General features: G+C 46.3%; 1 protein-coding gene across 3 annotated transcripts in view; it reads left to right on the top strand.

Moving 5' to 3' along the window:
* Positions 1–24,571, top strand: part of Ash1 (histone-lysine N-methyltransferase ash1) — a 70,631-nt gene that overhangs the window by 30,881 nt on the left and 15,179 nt on the right. For 2 of the 3 annotated variants that reach the window (XM_077698545.1, XM_077698547.1), the window contains exons 6-21: positions 55–219; positions 771–848; positions 5,105–5,227; positions 5,657–5,843; positions 7,271–7,319; positions 9,315–9,423; positions 13,023–13,177; positions 16,520–16,718; positions 17,197–17,305; positions 17,513–17,686; positions 18,056–18,240; positions 18,616–18,899; positions 19,730–19,784; positions 20,784–20,916; positions 21,017–21,167; positions 22,838–22,929. In XM_077698545.1, coding sequence (XP_077554671.1) covers positions 55–219; positions 771–848; positions 5,105–5,227; positions 5,657–5,843; positions 7,271–7,319; positions 9,315–9,423; positions 13,023–13,177; positions 16,520–16,718; positions 17,197–17,305; positions 17,513–17,686; positions 18,056–18,240; positions 18,616–18,899; positions 19,730–19,784; positions 20,784–20,916; positions 21,017–21,167; positions 22,838–22,929 — 2,248 coding nt within the window. The remainder of the gene's footprint in view (positions 1–54; positions 220–770; positions 849–5,104; positions 5,228–5,656; positions 5,844–7,270; positions 7,320–9,314; positions 9,424–13,022; positions 13,178–16,519; positions 16,719–17,196; positions 17,306–17,512; positions 17,687–18,055; positions 18,241–18,615; positions 18,900–19,729; positions 19,785–20,783; positions 20,917–21,016; positions 21,168–22,837; positions 22,930–24,571) is intronic. The other variant, XM_077698548.1, reaches the window with a different exon arrangement.

Below are 24,571 nucleotides of genomic sequence, written 5' to 3'. Positions count from 1 at the left end.
TTGTGATAAGTGAGAGGGATGCGGGATGCCCACTCTGGATGTGATGATGCGCAGCGACCCTCCTGCTCCGACGGAGGACACCCCGGTGGTGACGGTGACCAAGCCGTCGACTGGGGATGGTGCACACCGCACTCGGCGGCGGAGGCGTCGGGAACATCAGCTGCCGAAGAAGAAGTACCTCAAGGCGGGTCTCTATTCCACCTGCTTCAAGGAAGACGGGTGAGTGCTGCCATGCTTAGATTACAGCAGTTTTGCAAAGCCTGCGATGTAATCTTCTCGAATCTCAACCTCCATCCATCTATCCGTTGGGTAGTTTTCCTGTTCACTGCAGTCTCCTCATAGGCTGTCGTAATAGTTCTGTGCAGTAGTTCACTGCCGTTTCTTTACAGGCAGCTGTATGCCCTGTCCAGAATATCCAGCCAGGTGGAGCTAGAGCAGGAATGCGACTGCAGATTCCTGCTATCTCACCTTTCCTAGCCTCTGCAACAAATCACAGAAGGCTGCATATTTGTTTTCTTCAAGGCCAAAAACTCTTGTAGTTTCATGCGACATTTACTTGGTGCAGTGAATTATTGCTGTTCACTACGGCTTCCAAATATCTTCAGACATTGGCTGATGTGCTGGACTATGTCTGTACAGTGGCTCCAGCTTTGACTGGTTTTGTGGAAATCTTAGCTAGTAGGCCAAGGAAATGGGTTCCAGGCTCGCTTCCAAGTTTTTGCATATTTTGCCGTTGGGTAATTTCATCCTGCTTGTTGCCTCAATTGCAGGGGGGCACCAAAGGATGCTGCAGAAGCACAAAGCACAGAGACAACACTGCCAGAACAGCTCAGTGCACTCAACTTCAAGTGAGTTACAACCTCCAGCGGGCTTTTTATCTCTCCCACTAGTGCTAGTAACCATGCTAGAATTTGCTGTATGAGGTCCATAGTGCTTTGCTGGACAGGAAGCTAGTGGCAGATTACGTTATCGGTTAATAATAATATAATAATAATAAATGCGTATAGCAGGGGTCAAAAGCTGGTCTTTTAGTTAGGATTACTTATGGAACTTCCGGGTTTAATTCTATTTCTGTCCCAAAGTTGATTCTACTCCTCACATGGGTACATACCTGGCAGCTAAAGAAGTTTCAGGCTGTTGTTTGCCTAGAAGAAGCGCGTAGCAATTAAAAATGGTGAAAAAAATCGAGGCTAAATGTTCCAAACTCTTACCTCAAAAACTGTTAGCCGGCTGCATTACCAGTTCAGCCCACACCCATCGCTGGTATTGGCAATAAACCTGGCAATAGCACTATGTGATCCGGTTCATGCTTTGTCCTTGTTGTTTGAGCACTTTTTTCACACCTAGATGAATGCATACAAACAAACCAGCCCAACTGTTCCTTCTGCTGCAATAAATGGCACCTGGCGGTGTAATTTTAATGTTAAAATATTGCGAGGAATAAATCATTTACACAACCTGCCAGTGTGAAATGCTGTGGGTGCAAAAGTGTAAAATGAAGAATGCAAAGACTTCCTAGGTTTTCATTGATAAAGAAAACCTTTGCTATATGAGGTCCAAGCTCCCTTGGGGGTGTGAGCGAGCAGTATGAGTAGCAGAAAGGGCGTGCTATGCAGTTATGTGACTGCAATAACAAGGCCTTTTGATAGGTGTTGCTGTGCACGCATAATTACACGAACAGTACAAAGTGTACCTTGGCTCGGATAAAGGCCTGATTCCTCACCTAATTTGTGGGCTTTCGTGGCTTTTGGTTTATGGAGAAGAACGTGCGTAAGAGCTGCAGTTTATCGAAGCAAGGCCGAGTGAGCGACTACGTAACCAAAATTTACATCATTACAGTTTCTCTGTCACACAACACTTAACGACGGCTGAATGTTGGCTTCCACGCAGTTTTGTGATGTCGTCGATACAACTCAATTGTTGTGAAGAATTTTCACACGAGCCTACCTTCAAATTCTGTGGGCGCTGGAAGCTCTATCAAATGGACCTTAATGTTACAAAATTTCAGCATAACAAACGAGCTTTGACTTTCGAGCACTAATGAAGGATTCATGCTTTGCTTCGTGATTGACTAGAAGTTTACAGTTTTTAGAAAAGAAAATTGCAGCTCTTGTGAGGTTCATTACAATGTGCCGTAACTGTATCACTGGTCAGTTGTTGAAGTTAGTCTCCCCTTTCCTTATTAAGCCTTCAGTGCATGCTCAATGCTGAACACATGAAGCTTATCATGCAGTGAAGACATCACGTACTGCATGTTTAACCTTTGGGGTTACAGTAATTTGTCATGATTGCCTGCCTTCAGAGTTCAGCATAGAAGTTTTCGGCTATTCAGGCTTCTAGTCCCTTTTAGGCTTTAAATGCATGTTTTTTGAATGCGCAAAGCCTGTGCAGCGAGGTGGAAGTTGCAACTGATTGTAAAATGTATTAGAGGGCATTCGGTTCAATTACTATTTGCATCCCCTGTTAACTGCTGTATTGCGTTATGTGGTTGTTGTAACATATTTTTATGCCCATAAACTCTGCCTTTGTGGAGACTTGCTGCCATAATTGGATCCTTTTTTCATGCACAAACTGCATAACTAACAAACAATAGCTCTTTGTTTGCACAAAGCAATAGTACAAGCTGCAAAATGAGTGGCCAAAAACGGGTATTCAAATATTGGGAAAGTATTTTCGTATATACAGCTACGCAAAATAACATCCAAATGCATTCATTTGGATGTGTAGATTTTGGATAGGGTAGTCGTACAGTCTTATTGCTGCTGTACAGGTGCAACTTGAGAAAGCATGTTGTATTAGAAATTTTTCTCTACGCTCGCAAATTTTGGTTCCTTTAGATTTTCCCAATAGCTGAGTGTAAGCAAACATGAGTACTCCTTTCTACAGGTGCCTGAATGGTGTTGGTTGCTTCGTTCTTGCATACACAATGTGGTCACATGTCGCACGGAGCCGGTTTCAGGTCTTTAATCAGTGCTGATTAAAGTTGGGTCAACCCTAAAGTTGGCTTTGCCTTGCTGAGACCTGCTTAGAGGGACTTGAGCCAGTGGAAAATGCAAAATCTTGTCTCGAAAAGATGAATGTAGTGGGGAATTTTTTTTTAATTAATAGAATGCGGCAGTGGCACTAATTGGATTAGAGGGAGAAAGAGAAAAGATGGTTGGAACAATGTGTATGTGCCAATGTTTGAGCCCTAATGCAGACCAAAAAACTTTACCATCTCTTCCTAAAGCAAGTTTAGAAAAGCGCAAAAGCTTTCTCACATCAAAGCTGCATCAAAGGGGCGTCAAAACCTTTGCTAAAAGTGAGTCCAACTTTAACTGAAAGTGTGTCCAATCAATCTCCAAAAACTTTTACAGACTCAAATCACAAATGAAGAATGAATCCATGTGAAAGTTTTCTGTGGACTAACAAGTAAACTTATTTCCGAATGATCGATACGTATACTAATACGTGGTTTATGAGGTATAAAGGCGTACCATTGTACTCCTCCTTCATGATTGATGCTGTATCATCTTATCTAGAACCATTAGTTTTTCGCGATTCTCAAGTAACCGTTTTGACGCAATTGAACCCCCGTTTCACTCACGCGCCGTGTGTCCAGAGATCTTATCAGAGCGTCTCGTTCGACCAACCGCTCTGTGGGGAAATGCATTAGTTTTTTGACAGGACTCCGTCAGTCCCACTAAGAAAGCTTTTGCTTTAAAGGGACCTTGCAACACTTACAATCGACTACTCCGAATGTATTTTGGGGTAAAGTCTATTGTCCCAGCAATCCCCTCCCACAAGAGTTACAAAAATCCATTCACTATCACAGAAGGTATGCGCGATCAGAAATTGCGCATAATCGTCCCTTTTCATTTCAACCGCAGACTACGTGACAAAAGCTGTGCGCTCTATCCTAGAGAAGGGGGTGGCTCGGGGTGTTTTCTTTGACGGCCTTTGTTATATCACAGGCCAAGGAGTTTTCTCCTTTTCTCCACTACTTGGAGGGGTCTTTTTCCGGTCTGGTGCAACAAAAAGGCAGGCATGGCTGCCTGCTCGTAAGCACGTGCTCAGGCTGGTAGGGCGTTTTTGAAGCAATAAACGTTTGTTGTTGAGTGGTATGATGAAAAGGAAGTATATTGAGTTTGCCACTCACGCTACGTGTGCACTCAAAACACAAAAGAAACGCCAAAACTGTTTGTACAGGTTCAGGCATAGAAAAGTTTGGTTCACAGTGCCAACGACAGCAGATCGTCACAGGAAATGCAAGAAATAAACCGTGAAGTTGACCAGCAACAGCACCCGTCGCGATGGCTGAGTGGCTAAGGCGTTGCGCTGCTGAGCACTAGGACACGGGTTCGATTCCCGGCCACGGCGGCAGCTTTTCTGATGGAGGCGAAAAGCAAAAATGCCCATGTGTACGAGATTTCGGTGCCGCACGTTAAAAATCCCCAGGTGGTCCAAATTAATCTGGAGCCCTCCACCATGGCGCGCCTCATTGCCTGCGTTGCGTTGGCACATTAAGCCCTACAATCAATCAAATCAATGACCAGCAACAGCCAATAGGACAGCCACCGCTGAAATGACATAGTTTCAGCGGTGCCAGTTGTGCATAAAGAGGAAAATTGAAGAGAGTGCGGTTGGTTTTTTCGCGTCTTTCACAGCTGTTTGCATGCTCACCGCTTCACATGCTTGTGTAATATTTGGCTTGGGTATTCCTGGCAGAGTAATCAAAAGAGTGCAGGTTTATTTGCACTGCTCAAAGCATGTTGCAGAGTCCCTTTAAGAGTAACAGATAAGTCAGCCCACCTCCACTTGGCCTGTCGGCCTTGAAGTTGTGTGCGAGAGAATGCGACATGCCAGGTTGCACGCTGCTCATTGCCAGGCCACCACTGCTCCCGAGAGGGTGTCTCGGCGGTGCGCGCACAAGCGCCGCCCCGCTGCCGCACGCACTTGTCGTCCTCTGCACCCTGTCACTCGGCCGCTGTGCTTTCTCTTCCTCCTCCTCCTGTCCTCTCTCCCTCTCTCCTACCACCACCACCACCACCATCACTGCTGCTGCTGCCACTGCTGCTGCCCCTGCTGCTTGGGCCCTCTGTGTGCTGTGCCCGCCCCACCGCAGTGCCGTGCTGCGCTGGGAAGCCTCCTCCGAGGGCTTCCACCTAACCACCGCCTGCACTGTGCCCCCTGGGGAAACCTCGCCAGCCTGTGCCGTCAGAACCGAGACGGAGCAGGCTTCTCCCCGGTACTGATTCCGTGAATAAGCCGCTCTTGACGGGGTAGCCACCGCTGCCGTGTCAGATCGGATGCAGATACGATAGTAGTAGGATTGTGAAGAAGAGCTTCTGTATGGGCGTTCTGGTACTGTTAGGCTGTCAAATGGGCTCTGTGCAACTTGTAGAGCTGTGCGCACGCTAGGAGGCACTACTTGCACATTGCTTGCGATCGCATATTACATAGCATGCTTGAGGTAGGAACCAAGGAAGAGATTGCCGGTCAGAAATGATTAGAACTGACATCTGGGTTGTGAGCACCTGAGAAGAAGCGTAGTTAGGTGGTTGGGGGTATGCTTTTGCAGTGTACCCTTTTTCCTCTGGCAGACCAGGTAGAGTAGCGTGTGTGTGTGCGTGTGATGTGACGTGTGGTGTGTGTCTCCGTGCGCCCTGTGCTGCAGCGAGCCCAGCACGGAGGAGGATGAGGACGAAGGCGGCGGCCCGGCCTCGTCGGTGCCCTCCTTGTCGGAGGAAGAGAAGTGTGTGGGCCTGATGCCGTCGCCCATCCACGCGGGCAAGTACCTGCGCCAGAAGCGGGCGGACTTCCAGCTCTCCTATGACATCTGGTGGCTGCACAAGAACAAGCAGGTGGGCGCGCATGCTCAGATCTACTCTGTCTTTGTTGCCGTTCGACCTTCTCAGCTACAAAATTCACCAAGTGTTTGAGTTACGACAAGCCTGTGTTTACCTTTTGTGAGGTGCTGTGGCTGGAGGCCTGAGGTGCCAAACTCATGAGCTGATGAGAAGCCGTATTGAAAGGCGCAATGATGGCTGCCTTATCTTGTGGCGATAGAAACTTTCGCTTTTGGGCTGGCGGAGGCACGTTATTGAGAGCAAACGTGCCCATCGCCGCACACACAATGAACACATGCACGCTGTTCAGTGGTAGTCGGCCTGGCTAGTGTAACCCAAGCTGCAAGCCGTGCTGCGAGTCACCACGTGTTGCCTCTGGTCATGTCGCTGCGAGGCTGCATCCACGGCCACCTGCTGCATGTTCCTTGAAGTACATAATTATGGCGGCGGCCATGCAAGCGCGTTGTGGCAGAAGTTTGTGGACGTTGAGTCCGAAAAAAATGCATTTGAGCACTTTTTGGACACTGTTAGACTCAAACGGGTAGATAAAATGCCTACAGTACTTCCAGCGAATTTCGTTAATGCGGGATTGCTTTTCAAAAATGATTTCGTCGCCACGAGATATGAAATACATGGCATGGGCTTCTATGGACGTTTGCTGGGGATCCGAAAATATTTCGTTGCCGCGGGATTTTCGTACTTGTGGGATTTAGTTATCGCGGGGTTTGACTGTATCCGATAGCGTGGCACTGGAGCATTGTAATGAGCGATTTATTTTACCATAGAACTCATACAGAAGCAGATGGTGCCATAGTTGTTCATAATTATATCCCATATATTGTTATAAGGGGTATTGTTATAAGTGGGTTTGGCGGTAGCAATCAGTGTGATGGGTTAACATCTGGCAGTGGTTGTGCAAGATAAAATAGCTGTGAAACATTGCAAGAAAAGAGGCTTTTTCTTTTTGTTGCTTTTTTCCCCCTGCAACCTACTGTATCTTCGCTTGTGTGAAGCTCTGTGGAGTTGAAAATATGGTGAGCTTAACTGGCGTTCATTATTGCAGTGCACAGCAGATGGGACATTGAAAAGGAAGAACTGGTCCCGTTGTTTTATCTTCTGTATCCTGTCTGCTCTGATACATTGTAATGATCTATCGTTAATGCAGCGATGCGAGCACTTCTGTTTAATATAAACCATGCAAAACACGCTGAAGCCTGAACAGTCGTCACTTATGCTACAAGAAAGAGGACTCACAGTTGGGGGCTGTGCCCGGCAAAATTATTTGATGACCTTGTGTAAGGCTAAAAAGCAATATGTACGTGACAAGTGGGACAAAATATCAGCTAAAATGCATATTCCTCTGTGATATCGTGATGGTTTTTGCAAGTACTTTTTTTCCTTTTGTTTCCTTGTTCTTATCCTTCTGTATCCTTTTGTTTCAGCTTCTGTACAGTTACGATCCTGTCAACAACTACAAACGGATCAAGTCAAGTGAGTAGTTTGACATATTTTATTTTTTCCCTTGCATTATGTTTTTTCTTACCAAAGTGCCAAACATGCTATACCATATTTTTTTAGGTTTTTAGTCTTTTGTTTAACATGTTATTGCGAATAGAAATCCACATCGTGTAGGTAAGTACCAGATGCATTCCTTGCAATTGTACCATGGCAGAACCTGACAAACGATCTTTAAAAAACTTTTCTTTAAAGGGACCATGAAGAGAACACACATCCTCGTTTTATTTAAGTTGCTCAACTCTGATATGGCCCAGTAGGATGCTTTTATCAGCCCTTCCCCCCCCCCCCAAAATATCGCCAATATTGAAAAACAGTCAGATTTTCTATTCAACGTCAGCAGTGATGTCATTGGGGAGTTACCAGAAGCAGAGTAATCAGTGGTATCGCCATGCTAGCATTCAAGTGGCACTCGCAACAGAACCAGAAGCTTAAATACAATTGCAGAATCAACTTTATCACCGTATTTGCATGATTATAATGTGCCCCCGATTTTAAGTGACTGGTGAATATATGTAGGAAAATTAAAAAAAAATAATTTGATGCTGATTCTACCGCGCACATGTAAAAGGCGTGACACCACGTGCCTGGCAGAAGACGGTCTATTTGACGCTGCAACTGGGGCAGTGAAAATCCCTCGTGCTTCGTAAACATTTTTATCCAGCTCCTGCTGGAATTAAAAGTAGAACGGGGAGCATTGAATGTGTGTGCAATTTCAGGTGCCTTGATTTTCGTAGTAGTAGATGTGATAGGCCGTTGGTTCATTCGCTGCAAATTTACGAGACCGAGTTTTCTCAAAAACGTCCATGCTCAGGGCTTGTGAAGCTTTGCATGAAAATGTGGCTCTGCCTCGTTACAGTGTACTAGAAGGTAGAGGTGTGTTGTGCGGGGAAAAAAAACCAATAGAAAGCGCGGGTCCCTTTTGCGATGAAAAAGTTGTATGGAGCGCAGGCATTCCCCAGAGAACTCCTGTTGCAGCCAGCGCCTCCTATAAGTTGTTAAATCAAACTAAACAGTTACTTGACGGGTTTTATAAAACTTTATATTGCGAAATAAAGAAATAAGACTATTTACGGCAATAACTAAGGATTACTGTAACAAACAAATCTTCTAAAGCCAACTGGTAAGCAGCGGCCGCCAGGGGCGCTGCTTACAACAGGAGTTCCTCAGCAGAAATTTTCATCGCAAAAGGGACCCCCCTAATCGGCCCCGAACAACACACCTCTCTCTTCTAGTACTCTGTAACCTCGTTTACGTCAGTTGCGAACTCATGCCTCCGGGACGCTTAGTGTGCCTTATACTCCCCTCACTGTTGGTATGCTAAATTAACTTGCGCTTAAGATTCGCTTCATTGTCGTACCTCTTCGGAGCCGTAACGACTAAGACGAGGTGCTTACCGCTGCTGCAAAAATATTAGCAACAGCTGGTGGAGGTATGCCCATTCAGGAATGGGTGCGACAGAATTTACTAGCGTGAAGTTGACGGATTGTTTTGAATTAAATTGAGCTGGATTTTGGGAGGAGTTCCAGCTAATGGTGATGCTGCTGGCCTCCTTGAAACCAATTTTGGTTTTGAGCTTGATTATAACGTGCACGCATATTTGAAGGCTACTTTTTAAGCAAAAAAAAGTTGTCTGTTGAATCGTGAAAATGCGGTAATAAGGTGGTAGATTTTGTAGGCTGGTTACACAGACTATGTAGTCCCTGTGATGTAAAGGCAGTGTGAAGGAGTGGCTGGTAATTTGCCACCTTCCTATCTGCTGTTCTTATTATCCAGCTTGCTTGTTTGAAGTTTGCATTAAAATTGACGCGTTTTTTAATTTGCTTGAATCTTCTGAATGAAACAAACCTTTAGTTTGTCTTCAAGGTTCCTTTAAAAGCAATTAAAGGGAATTTCCTCCTCTTTTCACTGAAATAGTGTGCACTGCTAGTAACCGCAACTTTTGCCTCCTTTCTCTTTTGTCCCCCCCAGATGTGTATGTTGATGTGAAACCGGTGTCCAAGTATGAAGTGCAAAGCTGCAATTGCTCCCGACCCAAGGTCAAGTCAGACAAAGGCTGCGGAGCTGACTGCCTCAACAGGTGATGAGATGGTCCTTTTCTTTGTGTCTCTGCTGCTTTCGTTTTCTTTTCTCACGCGCCGGGAACTTTTTTGCAGGAACTTTTTTGCGGGAACTTCAAAAAATTGTTAAAAAGGTTCGTTCAGGATAAATACAGGATGTGTTGCGCAATGCCCACCCTGATACGGTTGCACCGACAAAGAACGGAGCCGCGAGACCCCTGATCGAACTGCTTTAAGGGGGCAGTTGGGTCTTTGGGGCCGAAAAACGGTCAAAAAAAGCGTTTTCGGGAAAATGGCATTTTCAGCCTCCACGGCCATTTTTCTATCAGTCTGTAAATTTCCTCATCAAAAGGCACCATATTTTGTTATTATCATATTACAATAGCATTTTAAAGTGCACTGTACAGCTCAGTTAGCGCAGAATTTGATGGTGAAACGGCACTTTTCTTGCAATGCAAAGCTAGCATTTCGTCCTCAGATATCTCGGCACCTAGAGCAGGTACAACTATAACTCTTTTTGCTTCTGATACCGAAATGTGTGGAGAATACAATGTTGGAAACAAATTTTTCAAATGGAGGCTTTGGCAAATTATTATTGTGTTCAAAAGGCACCACCTGCGATCAATTTCTGGCACAGCGCGGGAGAAGCGAAGTTCACTGTGTTGTAAAACGACCAAAAATAGCTGAATCAAAAATGTTCTTCCTATGTTGTATTCTTTAGTCATTTGTCTGCCTAGGCACGTGGTAATGGCCATTCTGTATGGAGTGGTTATTTTGTAACTGTGACCTAAAATAATGGCAATTAATCATTAATTAACTCAAAATATAATCAACTTACAAAAAATCTAATGGCAGATGTGATATCAGCACAAAAAACTCTATAATGCAGTGTAGTTTCATTAAAATTGGTTGGTAAATAAAAAAAATAGCTCTAAGACCAGTCTGCCCCCTTAATGGTGAAAGATGAGAAAAAATGTACAATGATGGTGATAGTGGTGCGATGTGTGCCAGGAGCCACATCTTCCTCTTTGCAATTTCTAACAAAATGTTTGAGATAGTAGATAGTTACTGTGAAGGCCAGAGCTTGTTTTTCAAAATGCTAGCTAGTATTGTAAATTCATGGGAAAAAAGAGGCTCTGTATTAAAGTAAAGAGGCACTGTATAAAACTATATAAAATAGGCGCTGTATAAAACCTATGTGTCAACCCTCTATTTTTGTTGACTCCTTACTTGAGGTGAAGAAAAAGCTGACAAAAAACATTGTGTGAAAAAGCTCGCCAAAAGCGTCACTTCATTTATTTCTGGTCCTCATCCGCCACCAACAGTCTCGCCTGCTCAAGTCAGTCGTCAGAACAGTTGGTACTTTTTTCAAAGGCCAAAACCCTTTTGCTTCATACAACAGCTCACCCAAGATGTAGATTCTGTGAACTCTCTTCACAGTCCTCGACACGTGGGCTCATCCCTATGCAGCTAATGTCCTTCAATCTGGCCTGTAGGAATCTCGCCCGAAACTCGTGAACAAAGCTTGCTACCTTATTCTCTAATTTGGGGGTTCATCCCGCGATGCCTGTGAAACGATTTCTTCTAAAGGTGGCACGGCGATAACGCCGGCATCGAGTTTCGTCAGTAATTGAACACTTTTCCCTGTTTTGCCAACTTACACTGCCCTTCACTTCAGCAAAGTCTTACCACTTACACTTTGAGCACAGCGGTGCACTCATCCAGCAGTCTTGACACAGCACAAAACACAAAAGAAAAATTAAGTATGTGAAGAATAACCAGATATATCGGTGCGCAGAAGATGGCTCTGTCATGAAGGTGTGGGTGATGGTGATAGCAGTAGTGGGGCACTTGCACTCTCATGGTTGCCAGACAAAAATTTGCAGTCTGCCAACAACCTCTATGCATGAATGCCTTTGATTTTGAGTTATCCTCCATTTGCCCATTGCCTTAAAAAAATAGTTTTTCTTTCTTTTTGATAACTAAACCCAAGTGGGTGCAAGTGTAGTAATGCAGGTTTTTTTGGGGGGTGGAGGGGGGGGGGGGTTCATTCCCTCATATTCTGGATCCCCCCTCCACTCAAGGCTGTAGCCGACTGATTTTTCGAACCTGGAGGGGAACGAAAAATACCGTATTTACACGATTGTAAGACGACTCGAATGTAAGACGACCCCCCCAAAATCGCATCTCAAAAAAAAAACAAAAAAACGTGCGCATTTTGCACAAGGGAAATTTATTCACGTGCTTGCGGAGGATTACTCATCGTCGCTGGAGTCGTCCTCGCTGGTGCTGCTGCCGTCATTGCTGCTGCAGTCCCACAGCACGTCGTCGTCAAGTGTGAGTCCACACTTCGCGAACGACCGCACCACGGCATCGCGTGGTACGGCCGCCCATGCGGAGAGGACCCACCCGCACACAGTAGCCAGGGAGGCTCTCCTCACACGCCCGCTTGGCGTAAGTTCGCGGCTTCCTGACGAAATGACGCGCCCGCTTAGAAAATTGTATCACAAAGAGAAGCTCTTCCGTCAACTACCAATACCCCCCTACGGCGGCTCTTCCATCGATTATCGGTGCTCCCTCAAGAGCCGTGCGCTCGTCATAAAGGCACTCGTAATGCGCGCAGTAGATGCTAAAAAAAGAAAAGCTTTTGTATAAGCTCGCGGAAAACTATGCGCTTTGGGTTGAGCGGGAAACTATTCGAGATGACAATCGAAGCAATCGGCAGCAGCCACGCGCGATCGTGATTAAAACAACATGGCGGCTGACGGAAGCAGCCGCTCGCAATTTCCGTGAGCGCGTTACTCGCTTTCACGAAGCATTTTGTTCGTCTCTAACACGACCGGCTTTATCGTCGGGGTCTCTAATAAACAAAATGAGTATTAGCGAATCCCTTTATTCAATGCACGGTGCAAACGTAGCCACTATCATATCACGTCGCTTAGTACACTTCCGAACACGATAGTGGGAGTTTAGTCGCTCTAGGTCCAACTTACAAAAGGTGCATCATTTTTATTGACGCCAGAATGTATGAAATGAGCGTGCAAAGCCGTTCACACCTCGAAGCACCCCTGATTTCTTGTCTCTCTTGTCGTTGCAAGCGGTACATGGTTCGATTTCGATTCTAAGACGACCCCCCAACATCGGATTGTCAAATTTGAAAAAAAGGGTCGTCTTACAATCGTGTAAATACGGTAGTTTGAATAAAAGAGCAGTTCGAAAAATTCGTGAGTCATTACTCCTATGGGAATACTGGCGGTTCCTCAGGAAGTTCGAAATATCCAGCAAGTCAGAATTTTTGGAGTTTGAAGAAACAGTCAGCTACTGTAAAAGCATTGCAGTATCCTCCATTCAGCCAAGTCAAGGAAACACTTGGGAGTGGAGGACAGACTCAGAGTACGATTAATGGTCTTCGTAGGCCGTCCACATGGAAGAAAATCAAAAGAAAACAAGCTGTGAAATCTTTGGCAGTGCTTAATTTTTGAAGAACCCACTTTTCTCTGACAAGGCCAGCATCAACCACAATGCTTGTGGTCGTCGTAGCGGGCCGCGTGGCCTTCTTCTCTGCCCGTGCGCAGAGGCTCTCGGAATCATCAGCGTGGGTGTTGTGGTCTCACTGCAGGATGATGTACGTGGAGTGTTCGCCAGCGCTGTGCCCCTGTGGCGACCAGTGCGGGAACCAGAAGATCCAGAAGCACGACTGGAGCCCTGGCCTGGAGCGCTTCATGACCCGCGATCGGGGCTGGGGAATCCGCACCCGGGAACCCATCAAGGCCGGTCAGTGGCCGGGCTCTGCCTCCACGCACACGCATGCACGCTCACTCTGCCACCTGCCTGCAGGGCCGTTCACTGGAGTAGTCTGACCTACGTTGGCTGTGCATCCAACGACAATGTTTTAAGGGGGCAGATGGGTCTTTGGGGCCGAAAAACGGTAAAAAAATCGTTTTCTGAATAACGGCATTTTCTGCATCCATGATCACTTTTCTATCAGTCTGCGAATTTTCTCATCAAAAGGCGCTTCATTGTAATATTAGCATTTTAAATTGCACTCTACAGCTCAGTTTGTGGAGAATTCGATGGTGAAACAGCACTTTTCTTGCAATGCGAAGCTGGCATTTCGCCCTCGGATATCTCAGCACCCAGAGCAGGAACAACTGCAACTTTTTTTGCTTCTGATACCTGAACGTGTGGAGAATACAATGTTGGAAACAAATTTTTCAAATGGGGGCTTTGTAAAATTATTATTGTGTTCAATTGACCCCGCCTCTGAGCCATTTCTTGCAGAGTGCGGGAGGAGTGAAGTTCAGTGTGTTGTAAAAGGACCAAAAACAGCTAAATCAAAAAAGTTCTTTCAACGTTGTGTTCTTTAGTCACTTGTCTGCCTAGGCAGCCACGGGGTAATTGTCATTCCGCATGGCATGGTTATTTTGTAATTGCGACCCAAAATAATGGCAATTAATCATTAATTATCTAAAAAATAATCAACTTGCAAAAAAATCTAATTGCAGATTGAAGTCAGCACAAAAAAACTCGATACTGCGCTGTTTCATTAAAGGGACACTGAAGTGAATTTGTCAAGCTCCCGTTTTTGCTTGCACTGCGTAGACTGGCTCAAATTAGCACACTATTCATCGTTTATCCGGTTGACAAATCGGGAATTATTTTACAAAGAGCGAAAGAAGAAAAACTACCATGCGCAGTTTGCGGCGGCCGCACCAACTAAGGCTGTGACGTTGGGAGGAGGGGGCACCGTGATTGGACGACACCCAAGTTTAGCAATCAAACACGTTTCAGTTTCGGTTCTGTAAAACACAAACGATGGCGTTGTTGGATGGGCATTCTCAATATCTCAGTAATCATCGTATTGCGCTTCTGCCATGTTGTCGGCTGTAAAATGCATAAGATAAGCCTCCCAGGACGGCTTGGAATCGTAGCATTCACTAGCAGAGGCCTACGCAGTGTATGAACGCCCTCCGCGTCCCCGCAGACGCTCAAATGCCATGCGCTTTTCCCCCATATTTGGAGCTTGCCTCACTCATGCCTGTATCGTAAAAAGCGTGTTCGCACCAGGCCAAGGGTCTGTTGATTCTGGCCTGTGCCCACTGCCCGCTAGCAGTCGGTGCTTATGGCAACAGCACGCCAACGAGAACTCGCCAGCACGCCAGTGCCAGCCTGCACGCGTTCTGTGAACTAGTTCGTGGAGCAATGAACGTTGCGGCCCAAAAAAAGGTGAACTCAGTATAGAAAACATCGGGGGAAAATGAAAAAGTTAACTTATAAAAAAAATAAAAAGGACGTACCCACGGGGATTCGAACTTGTGACTTGCAAAACACTAGCGATGACATACCTAGCGCTCCAAACCACTCGGCCAGAGGCGAGCGCTGCCGACCTTTGAAATATAAGGTATATAATGTATAACCAGTTTACACTTTTATTTAGTTTTAGCATTTCAAGCAGCTTAGGTGACTATTTGTTGTTTTGCGCTCGTGCAGTAAGCATCCCCCAAGTTTCCACAATATCTCACGTCTAGCAATTGCATTTCTTAGACGGAAAAGCGTTCGCAGATGCGTAGTCGTGCTGCTGGCCGCTGTGCTTGTTCGCCCAGCGCAAAAAAGTGCTTCCCGCACCCTAGTTTTACGCTGTACGGTAAAAATATCAGTTGATTTTATTTCCTTAGTACCTATATTGACTTCGTTGACTATTCTCCCGCTTTCAAGAGGCCTTATATTTTCCTACTGGCGTATCTCTCAACGAAGCGTCGCATGTGCGCTTGTGCAGCGCTTGTGTGAAGCGACCTTGACTTGGAGCTAGATACAGTGTACAAACTAACCAAGTAAAGAAAGGCACATTCTTCCATTCACAAACGTGTCCTGGCTTCGTTTCAACTGAGCGAATGAATTGCGACGGCCCGTCGGCCGGCGGACGAAACGCTGGGCCGACTGACTCTGTCTGAAGGCCGCGGAGCCGTGCAGTAGCACAGCCAATTGCGAGCTCAGCTCCTCCCGACGTCACACGAAAACGCCACAGAAAATGGGCGAGCGTAAAGAGAAGAGGACAGCATTTTCGAATTAATTTTTCTACTAAATAAAATCGCGTAAACGCGCCCAGAGTGGTCGAAACGTGGCCTGGGGACTCCGGACTACAATTTGCGCTAGTAATCCCGCAATGTTTACATATCACTTCAGTGTCCCTTTAATATTGGTTTGTAAATAAAAATAATAGCTCCAAGACCAGTCTACCCCCTTAAGGCGGCATTTTTGTAGCCTAGATTCAGGTGGTGCTGTTTGGCCTTTTCCCGTTACCCTACCATTGCAGTCGGTCAGGTATAGCCAGGAAATACCTCCAAAACCACAAGTGCTGGGGAAAATAGCAGGAGATATATTTTTTGTGGAATTGGATGAGGTATGTCTTAAAGACAGTCCAGGGCTCAAAAGTGTGCTCATTTGTTTGATTGGCTCACGGTGCACCTGTTTGTGTTTTATTTCCATGCTCGCTGAGCTTAAATAAATTGGAAGGTAAACTTAGACTTGAAAAAATTGGAGGGCTTGAACATTAAAAGGCCTATTTTTTTAAACCTTCCACCTTTGAAATAGGTAAAATAGGTAGGCTGAGTAATGGTAGTAGGATTAGTGACTTCATTGTTGTCCCCTTAATCTTGACCTGCTGCCACTTTATGACCGTACCCTTGTACCCATGGCTGCGTATGAATGCTTGCCAAAAACAACTGAATTCTGGTGGAGTCGCTGAGCACACCATGTGGTCTGGTCTGCGTTTTGTGAGGATGTCTGCCAGCCGCCTCTTTATAGTCTTTTTCTTTAAAAGTAATCTTTAGTGATCTGTCACCGCCATTTCTACCAGTTATGGTTACGACTTGCCATTTGTTGAAAAACGTTACTACTGCAACCAGACGAGAGCAGGGTGAGGATATGAAGTGATGGAAAATGGCTAAGGAAATGCATTATGGGGCTTCTTCTAGTTCAACTCCAGCCCAGGCTAGAGGAAAATGCCATAAGCTGCAGTAAGCTGGATTGATGTCTCAAAGGGGTCGAGTGCATGCAGCGTCTTGCGGATGGGCTCGGTGGGTGGGAACTGATGGTGAGCGTCGACTGTGCGTGCAGGGGAGTTCATCCTCGAGTACGTGGGGGAGATAGTGAGCGAGCAGGAGTTTCGCCACCGCATGGCGGAGCGCTACCGCAACGACGAGCACCACTACTGCCTCAACCTGGACTCCGGCATGGTGATCGACGGCTACCGCATGGCCGGCGAGGGGCGCTTCGTCAACCACGCCTGCGACCCCAACTGCGAGATGCAGAAGTGGTGCGTTGCTGTTGTTGGCTTCCTCCTCCTCTTTATGCCTCCTCATAATAGCCGCTTGAAAGTAGGCACAGAAAAAGGAGGTGCTTGTTGCTATTTTTTTTGTTTGAAAGCAAAAGTTGTTAATAGCACTGCTGATAGTAGCCTCAGCAGTGCCAAAGCTCACATCGCATTTGAAGCAAGTGCCAACTTTTTTTCTGGTGACCATGCTCTGAATGTTTAACAGTTCATTCTGTGCCAAGCTTTAGCCTACAATTAAGGGAGCAACTCAGTACGCTTTGTCGACCTTGCACAGCCTTGTGAAAGCAGGGATCGATGCAAGACAGATGTTCCAGCTTTTGCCAAAATGTTTGTTGTGGGTTCATGACTGCTCAAATTTGCTACCGTTTCATTTGTACACTGTTCTCGTTGTCCCATAAACTTCTTGGAGCTACTGCGGAGGTCAGCGGTGTAAGGGTTGCCTTTTTCCCCTTTGCTGCAGGTCTGTGAATGGCATGTACCGCGTGGGCCTCTTTTCCCTGAAGGACATTCCGGGCAACACTGAGATCTGCTACGACTACAACTTCCACAACTTCAACAATGAGCGCCAGGTGAGAGAAGGGGAGGAGAGGAGCACCTGACGGCTGCAGTTCTCCCTGATCTTTGTGGTTACTTAGTGCTTGTGTCACAATGGTGTGATGTCTCACTCCTACTCTGTTTTGCTTTTTAGTTAGAAACAGAAAAAAAAATATTTTCTTTGTGTGCATGTGTTTTACAAAGGAGCATTTCTTCTCTCGCTTTTCCCCCTCCCTCTGCAGCAAGAGTGCAAGTGTGGTAGCGACCAGTGCCGGGGCTTCATTGGGGGCAAGAGCCAACGTCTCAATAGCCAGGCCAAGGAGAAAGCAGCCAAGGAGGGCACCAAGGGCACCTCCAGCCGCTCGGTGCGCAAGCAGCAACGCGGGGGACACAGGCTGCGCCAGCAGAAGCGAGACGTACGTGCTTCATGCCGGTTTGGGGCCACTTGTCTCGCATTTGTGTTATTGCAGGGCGGGTCCGTGTTTTGTGCCTTAAAGGGGCCCTGTAACGGGGCTAGTTAAGTGGCAAGTGTTACTGCCTGCTTTTTATTGTTTAACTGTAACAGGTGATGTCTTTGTTTGATCTTGGCTCATGCAGTTTTTATTGTGGTTAAGCTACCAGGAAGCTGCGGGAAACATTTGTGGTGCATAAGCACTAGGTGGGTTAACCACGAGAAATCTGTGCGCGTACTCTAGAGCCTAGTGCAGCGTAGCATAGCCATAGATAGCATACATCTGCAGAGGTGTATTGGACAACGCTTTATGAAACGGCTGACCCCCTTGCAGGGCACCAAGGGCGAAGGGGGCACAACCATCACAGAGCCCACGACAGTGGCTGCGCGGCTGAGCCAGCTGCAGCTGAAGCCACTGTCCCACCAGCAGCGCTGCTTTGTCCAGAAGCACCGCTGCTTCCTGCTGCGAAACTACGACCACGCCAAGCGGGTCTGCGCCAACCGGCCGTCACGGGACCGGTGAGTGGCCGACGCTTGGCTCCCGATTCGCGTGTCGCAATCCCCAACATGTTTGCTCTTCTGCGGCAGAAGTTACGTGTGCAGCTCATGTGAGCTTTAACCATGGGAAGTACTGGAGAACCCCGCTCTTACGTTCCTTAGTGCTGCGTTTTCCTGGCTGATATGTTGTTTTAACACGAAGGTGTTTTATTCTATGGGGAGTTTCTATGGCGTTGTTTCTATGGGGAGTTTGCCGGGACTGCGGTGATCTTTCCTAAGAAGCGGATCATCGTAAAACTTAGGGACATATAACTGGGGTTCTACTGTACAAGTTTGCCGATATTACTTCACAGTAGAAATGATATGTAAAAATCCCCTGTTTGCACGTTCACGCAGGCAATCGCATGGGGCCGGTCCTGAGCTGGCAGTGGTATGCGGGAAGAAGAACGGCACGCACCCGGCTGGCCTGGGAGCACATGCGGCCGCGTCGGCTGCAGGGGTGGAGGAGGAGGAGGAGAAGGAGGAGGAGGCCTTCCGGACGCAGTTCACGGCCCTCAACACCTCCCGCTCCGTGCGCACCCGTCAGCTGGCCCGGGCCCAGGAGAACACCCAGCTGGCACGCACGGCACGCCTCGCACAGGTCTTCCGGGACATCTGCAGCTCTGTGCTGGCCTGCAAGGGTGAGCGGCTTGGTGCCTGACAGTCTTCAACACCGCTCTTGTTGCCTGTGCGCTGCTTATTTGAGTCCCTCGTGGCTGTGTGTACAAAAGTTTAAATGAAAAAACATGAATGGCGCAGTGAGTCAAAAAGCAGACACTGTCGTCGGAAGCAGAAAAATGCCTCCTTAGGAAGTGTTCAATAGCACAAGGCATTCCATAGCACACAGCATTCAAAAGCACGAGGCATTCTATTGCATGAAGTGTTTGTGGCGTGAGCTTAAACTCGGCAGTAACAAGAGGCGGCCGTCAACGCCAGTACGTCGCAATTAAATGAGCAAACAGACAAGCAACAAAATTTGCTACTGCTGTCAGCTATCCTATTCCACGGCGACGAGAGTGAGCAGTGGTGCAACCTTAGGAGGTCAGTTGTATTGGGTTGCATTAGATTCAGAATCCTCGGTGAGACAGGTCAAAGCTATTTGAAAGCATTGAGGCAGATCTCAAAGTGAAGCGTCTCAAGCGTCAAGATTGCAAAGCTTTCGGCAATGTAGGACAGATCCAAGGCGTCTCAGATGTTCAACTGGACATTTATACATTCAAATTCACAACCCATAAGATATGCTTGGGTGTCCTCGGACTTTTTGTTTTTTTAAAGAGCAGTCAGTGGAGGGCGGGCGCTTATTTCTGCTGCATGTGTAGACATGTATATTGGCCGTGAAAATGCTTGGCAGAGGTGCATTCTGTGAAATGGACTTGCTCAAGTGTGAATCTTGAGTTGATTATTGATTATGGAATTTTAAAACAAAGAACTGTTGGGGAATTTCTTTTTTTGTTTGTTTTTTTCTTTTTAGATGAAAATGGCAAAGTGCTGTCAACGCCGTTTGTGAACCTGCCATCGAAGAGAAAGTGAGTTTGACCGTAACGTTTCACACTTTTGCAAGACTTGCAAGAAGTGATTTGTCCATACTTCAGGCACAGTAATAATGGTTGAGGCTTGTGCTAATACAAGTTCTTCCTGAACTTCAATCTATGCTCGCTTTGATAAATTCCTGTATAATGAAATTCAACGTATTTAATGGCAATAAGTAGTGAATACTAGGCGATTTTTTCCCATAGAAAGTATTGCAAATTTTGGGCTGTGTTTCTTATACAATATGAGTTGGACATTGTGGTTCATTTTTCTTTCACTGTTGGAACCCGAAAACCTTTGAGGTTCCAATACCCTGCGTGCCTTAATTCAAATCCTTGAATCTGTGCCAACCTGTGACTTCGGTATCCCACATTTTTAAAAGGAGTACTGGCTAGATGACAACAGCTCTCTTCTTTTTAACTCTCTATCCTTTGTTGCAGGGCAACGTAGTGAAGCTCTCATTGTGGTAAGATGAGAGCTGGTGCTCATGTCAATTGTCTTTTAGATTCTTTCTGCTTTGATACAGTATTTCATAAGTCAAGGAGCCGTGAGTCTTGGCCACTCTGCGCTGATCAAAATGTGGACTATGATGGTGTACAGTTAGGTGCTTGTCAGAGAGCACTGTGATGCATGTGTGTTACCTCTCTTTGTCCAAGTTTTTCGCACTGTGCATTTTGTAAAATTTGATATTTAAAAATGCACTGGTGTCTCAAAACCTGTTGTGTACAGCATCGCATTAAGATGTCTCGTGGTGTTGACAAACCAGGGTGGTGGTCGGTACCACCTATCCGCCGTAAATACTTTAGCTGTGGTTATTTTATCCTTGTTCTAAATTGAGGTTTATATTTTTATTTTGATGATGCACTCTGAATATGGGTATGTTTGTAATTGACTTGTTCATTATGACACGTTTTGCTGCTGCCTGCAAAAACAGTCAGTGGGCATTGCTTCAAGGTAAACCTTGTGCTAACTCTCTCTCTTCGCGCTGCTGACAGGTGCCCGGACTACTTTGAGAAGATCCACACGCCGATCGACCTCAACAACATCGAGAAGAACATCATCACGGGGGAGTACAAGGACTTGGAGACGTTTGCGGCAGACTTCAACCTCCTCTTTGACAATGCGGAGGTGCGTTGCGGGACGACATAGTTCACGCCGGCCGTGCCTGGCGGTGGTGGTGGCAGTAACTCGGTTTCAAACTTCCCGCTTCTTCCTCTCCTTGCCGCAGCTGTACCACCGGGAGAACGCGGAGCTGCAGTCGTCGCTGGGCAAGCTGCGGCGGTGCTACGAGGAGGCCAAGTACCTGGTGGTGCCCATCCTGGAAGACATTCTCGGGGAGCCCGTGCCCGCGCACTTCAGCACCTACTCGGCCTCCCATGGTGAGCGGGAGGGCATCGTCTTAGTGAGAGACCCGCCGCGGTGGCCCAGTGGCTGAGGCATTGAGTTGCTGAGTGCGAGGACGCTGGTTGGATTCCCGGCCGCAGCGGCCACTTTTCTGATGGAAGCAAAAAGCAAAAACGCCCGTGTGCACAAGATTTCGGCGCACATTAAAGATCCCCAGGTGGTCAAAATTATTCCGGAGCCCCCCACTACGGCGCGCCTCATTGCCTGCGTTGCGTCGGCACGTTAAACCCTTCAATCAATCAATCATCAAATCAATCGTCTTAGTGAGAGAAGAAGGTTTAGATCCTGTGCTGTTCCTTGGCTGCATGCCAGGGAAGGCTGGTTGACAGGGTGTCTGTGATTTGCAACTTGCATATTTACCATGTAAATGTGTACGAAATGTTTGATCCTTGGTGCTGCCGAGTCGTAAGGTAGTCGGGGTGAGAAAATGGCGAATTCAGACCCTGCACAGCAGTTGTTGTGTTAGCAGGTGCGCTTCTCAGTTTTATGTGCTGTGCGTTTTCAGTACTGAAGGAGTCTGGTTTTTCGAGCAGACTGCCACGCTTCTCTGTCTTCAGCCTGGATCAAGTCTGTCGACCTGTACTGTTCAAAGAACTGCCACCGCCATTTTATGGTGCTCTTGGTAAATTTCCCGTGCAGGTCACAGGAGGCATCTTTTAGTACTGTTTTGAAAATTCTGGTTTTTGTGTGTATGTATCACTGGGATGGCCTACTTTGCAAGATTCCCTTAAAGTTTTCTCGTTTTTTTTCTTCAAAACTGTTAGGTCTTTAGCAAATTTGGTCTTTTAGAACTGACCAGTGCTGTGCGGATGTCTGAATATGAAAGTGTCCAAAAGAGTTCTAAAGACTCTGTCAGATTAGAAAACAGTTTGTTATATGGACATTAAGCGCATATGAAGTAGATTAGAAAACAGTTTGTTATGGACATTAAGCGCATATGAAGTCTGGGTTTTAGGAAAACGCACTGATAACTGCATACAATTATCCAACCCTGTGTATGGACCAGTTGATATTTGCTTGTTTGGTGACTTCAGTCTTTTCATTGAATGGCTTGAGCTGCTGGTACTGGGACTCAAAATAAACACTTTGTTCAGGTGGAGAGAGCTGTAATGACTAATCATCAAAGTCATCAGAGCTTGACCATACGGTACCTCTCCCCATTGGCCTGCTCACTTTCCTCAAGGTGGGAATGAATAAAAGCATCAGTGTTAGAAAGGCAGCTAAAGTGACGGTGATTGCGACCAAGCATGCACTCAGGACGCAGCCCAGCATTATGAAATTTTCAGTCATTGTTATGGCATTTTTAGCTACACATACGAGTTGTCGTGTCTTAAAATGTTGCAGGCTGCTAGTGCCATGAAACATGCCGAGGTTTGGTTTCCCTCAAACTTCATGTGCAGCATTTGTGCCACAGAAGAATTCCACTGTCTGCAATGTTTTGTTTCTTTTCATTCTTCTCTTTTCATTTTTTGTGATTGTTTGTCATTCATTCCACAATTGAACAAAGACGCTGCTTTGTAAAACCTTTTTGGACAATAAGCTGAACTTGTATTTGTAGCATTTTCAGCTTTCATTGCAGGAAAGCACTGTTTTTTGCCTAAATTCTTCCCTCTTTCTCGTTTCTGTGTTGCACCCGTCATAAAAGAAAAATCGGCGGAAGAGGACGAGGAGGTGATCCGGTGCGTCTGCAACATCTTCAAGGATGAGGGCCTCATGATCCAGTGCGAGAAGTGCTTTGTGAGTGCCCCTGCCATCTGGTGGTCTTCTTCAGTTTCTTCTCAGGCAATTTTTTTTCAACCTGTAGCCATGTGTCACTGCAATATTATGCCTAACTTGACAAGTTTGCGTGCATCTCTTTGCAACAACGATGTGCTTCTAAATTTTGTGTTTCATCTTTCTAGCATAGAGTTCACTAAAATGTGGCTGTTCTGGATGTGAAAGGTTGCTTTAATTACCGTGAAACCCCGTGTATAATGCGAACCCGGTAATGGTACGATGTAAGATTTTAGGGACACGAAATAGAAAAAAAAATTTTTACCCATGTATAATACGTGAGGAAAGGTAGGACAAAACATTTACCTGAAATCGCTCTTCAATCACTTTCGTCCTCAGCAGCGCTTTCTTCCAACACTTCCTTGTCCGATAAATCTCCCCAGAGGTACTCATCTAGTGTGCCATCGAGGGCGTTTGAGATTCCGCACTTTTTGAGAGAAAAATGCGCACAAGGTCCTCTGAGATGCTTGCCCAGATAACTGCAATCCACTTGCACAGCGTGGCATGATGGTAACTTGCATCTTCTTCTTGTAACTTGCATGATGGTAACTTGCATAACATGATGGTAACTTGCATCTTCTTGTTGCCAGTGATCCAGACACGAACTTGTTTGGAGCCCTTTTCATGCATAGTGAGGGGCGATGGCACGTCCATATAAGCCGGCGTCTGGTCAGCATTCCGGATTTGTACCAGTTGCAAGTCCTTGGAAATTGTGCAACGAAATAACGTGGTGCTGGAAAGCCACTGCTCAGCTCTTGGAACAATTCAGTTAGCTCTTGTGAAATCGAAGTTCGCCGGTATAAGGAGAATCCAGCACGGCACATGTAGCGATGGATCCAGTGCTTGCTTGCTTTGAAGGCAGAGCTTGGTATCCTTTTTTCTCTAGCGAGCTCCCTAGCTTTTGCCTGCATAAGCTCCACGCTCACAGCCAGATGCGTGCTCGTGTTGTTGTTAGTTTCCGGAATGTCCCATTCTCGGGGCCGCGAAAGCTTCTTCGCATTCCGCTGCATAAAAAAAGGGCTTCCATCTGTCGTCACCACCCACGAGCTTCCCTCGGTGACGCCAAACTGCCTCCCGGCCACACTGTTGCCGACATTCTCTCCAGCTATAATCACCTGTCACTTGAATGCAGTTGAGTAATATTTTCGTGATCCTGACATAGTGCTACCTATTTCGCAGCTGAAAAACAATATGCGCTTTGCGAAGCGTGGTTCTCCCGGGTCAACTCGGGATGTTGTGTGTACTCAACAACAAAGAAACAACGCAGTGGCCACGCTAGGGTGGCTAGGGCTAGAATAGGCACGCAGCAACGAAGTCAAGCCGTACCCACATATACAGCAAAGCCAAGCCGTAGCCGTGTGGCAGTAATGAAACCAAAACTTTGAGCCCAAATTTGAAATTTTTTGTTTGGATCTACACATAATATCAGGCAAAAATTTGGTGAGCTCATACTGCATAGCTCACATATAGCGAACTCAGTTTTAATGAAATAGTCGCTATTTCGAAGAAATCTTCGTTTCCCGTCACCATTTGGACACATAGATTTTGGGTCCAGATATAACAAAAAGCGGATATAACAAACTGATTTTCGTTTCTCGATGTGTTC

This window comes from Haemaphysalis longicornis, unplaced genomic scaffold, assembly GCF_048455015.1.
Source record: "Haemaphysalis longicornis isolate Haplotype H1 unplaced genomic scaffold, Haemaphysalis longicornis Haplotype H1 scaffold_2, whole genome shotgun sequence".
Classification (NCBI taxonomy): domain Eukaryota; kingdom Metazoa; phylum Arthropoda; class Arachnida; order Ixodida; family Ixodidae; genus Haemaphysalis; species Haemaphysalis longicornis.
The sequence above is the reverse complement of the archived record's forward strand: the minus strand, read 5'-3'. Positions and strand labels throughout refer to the sequence as shown.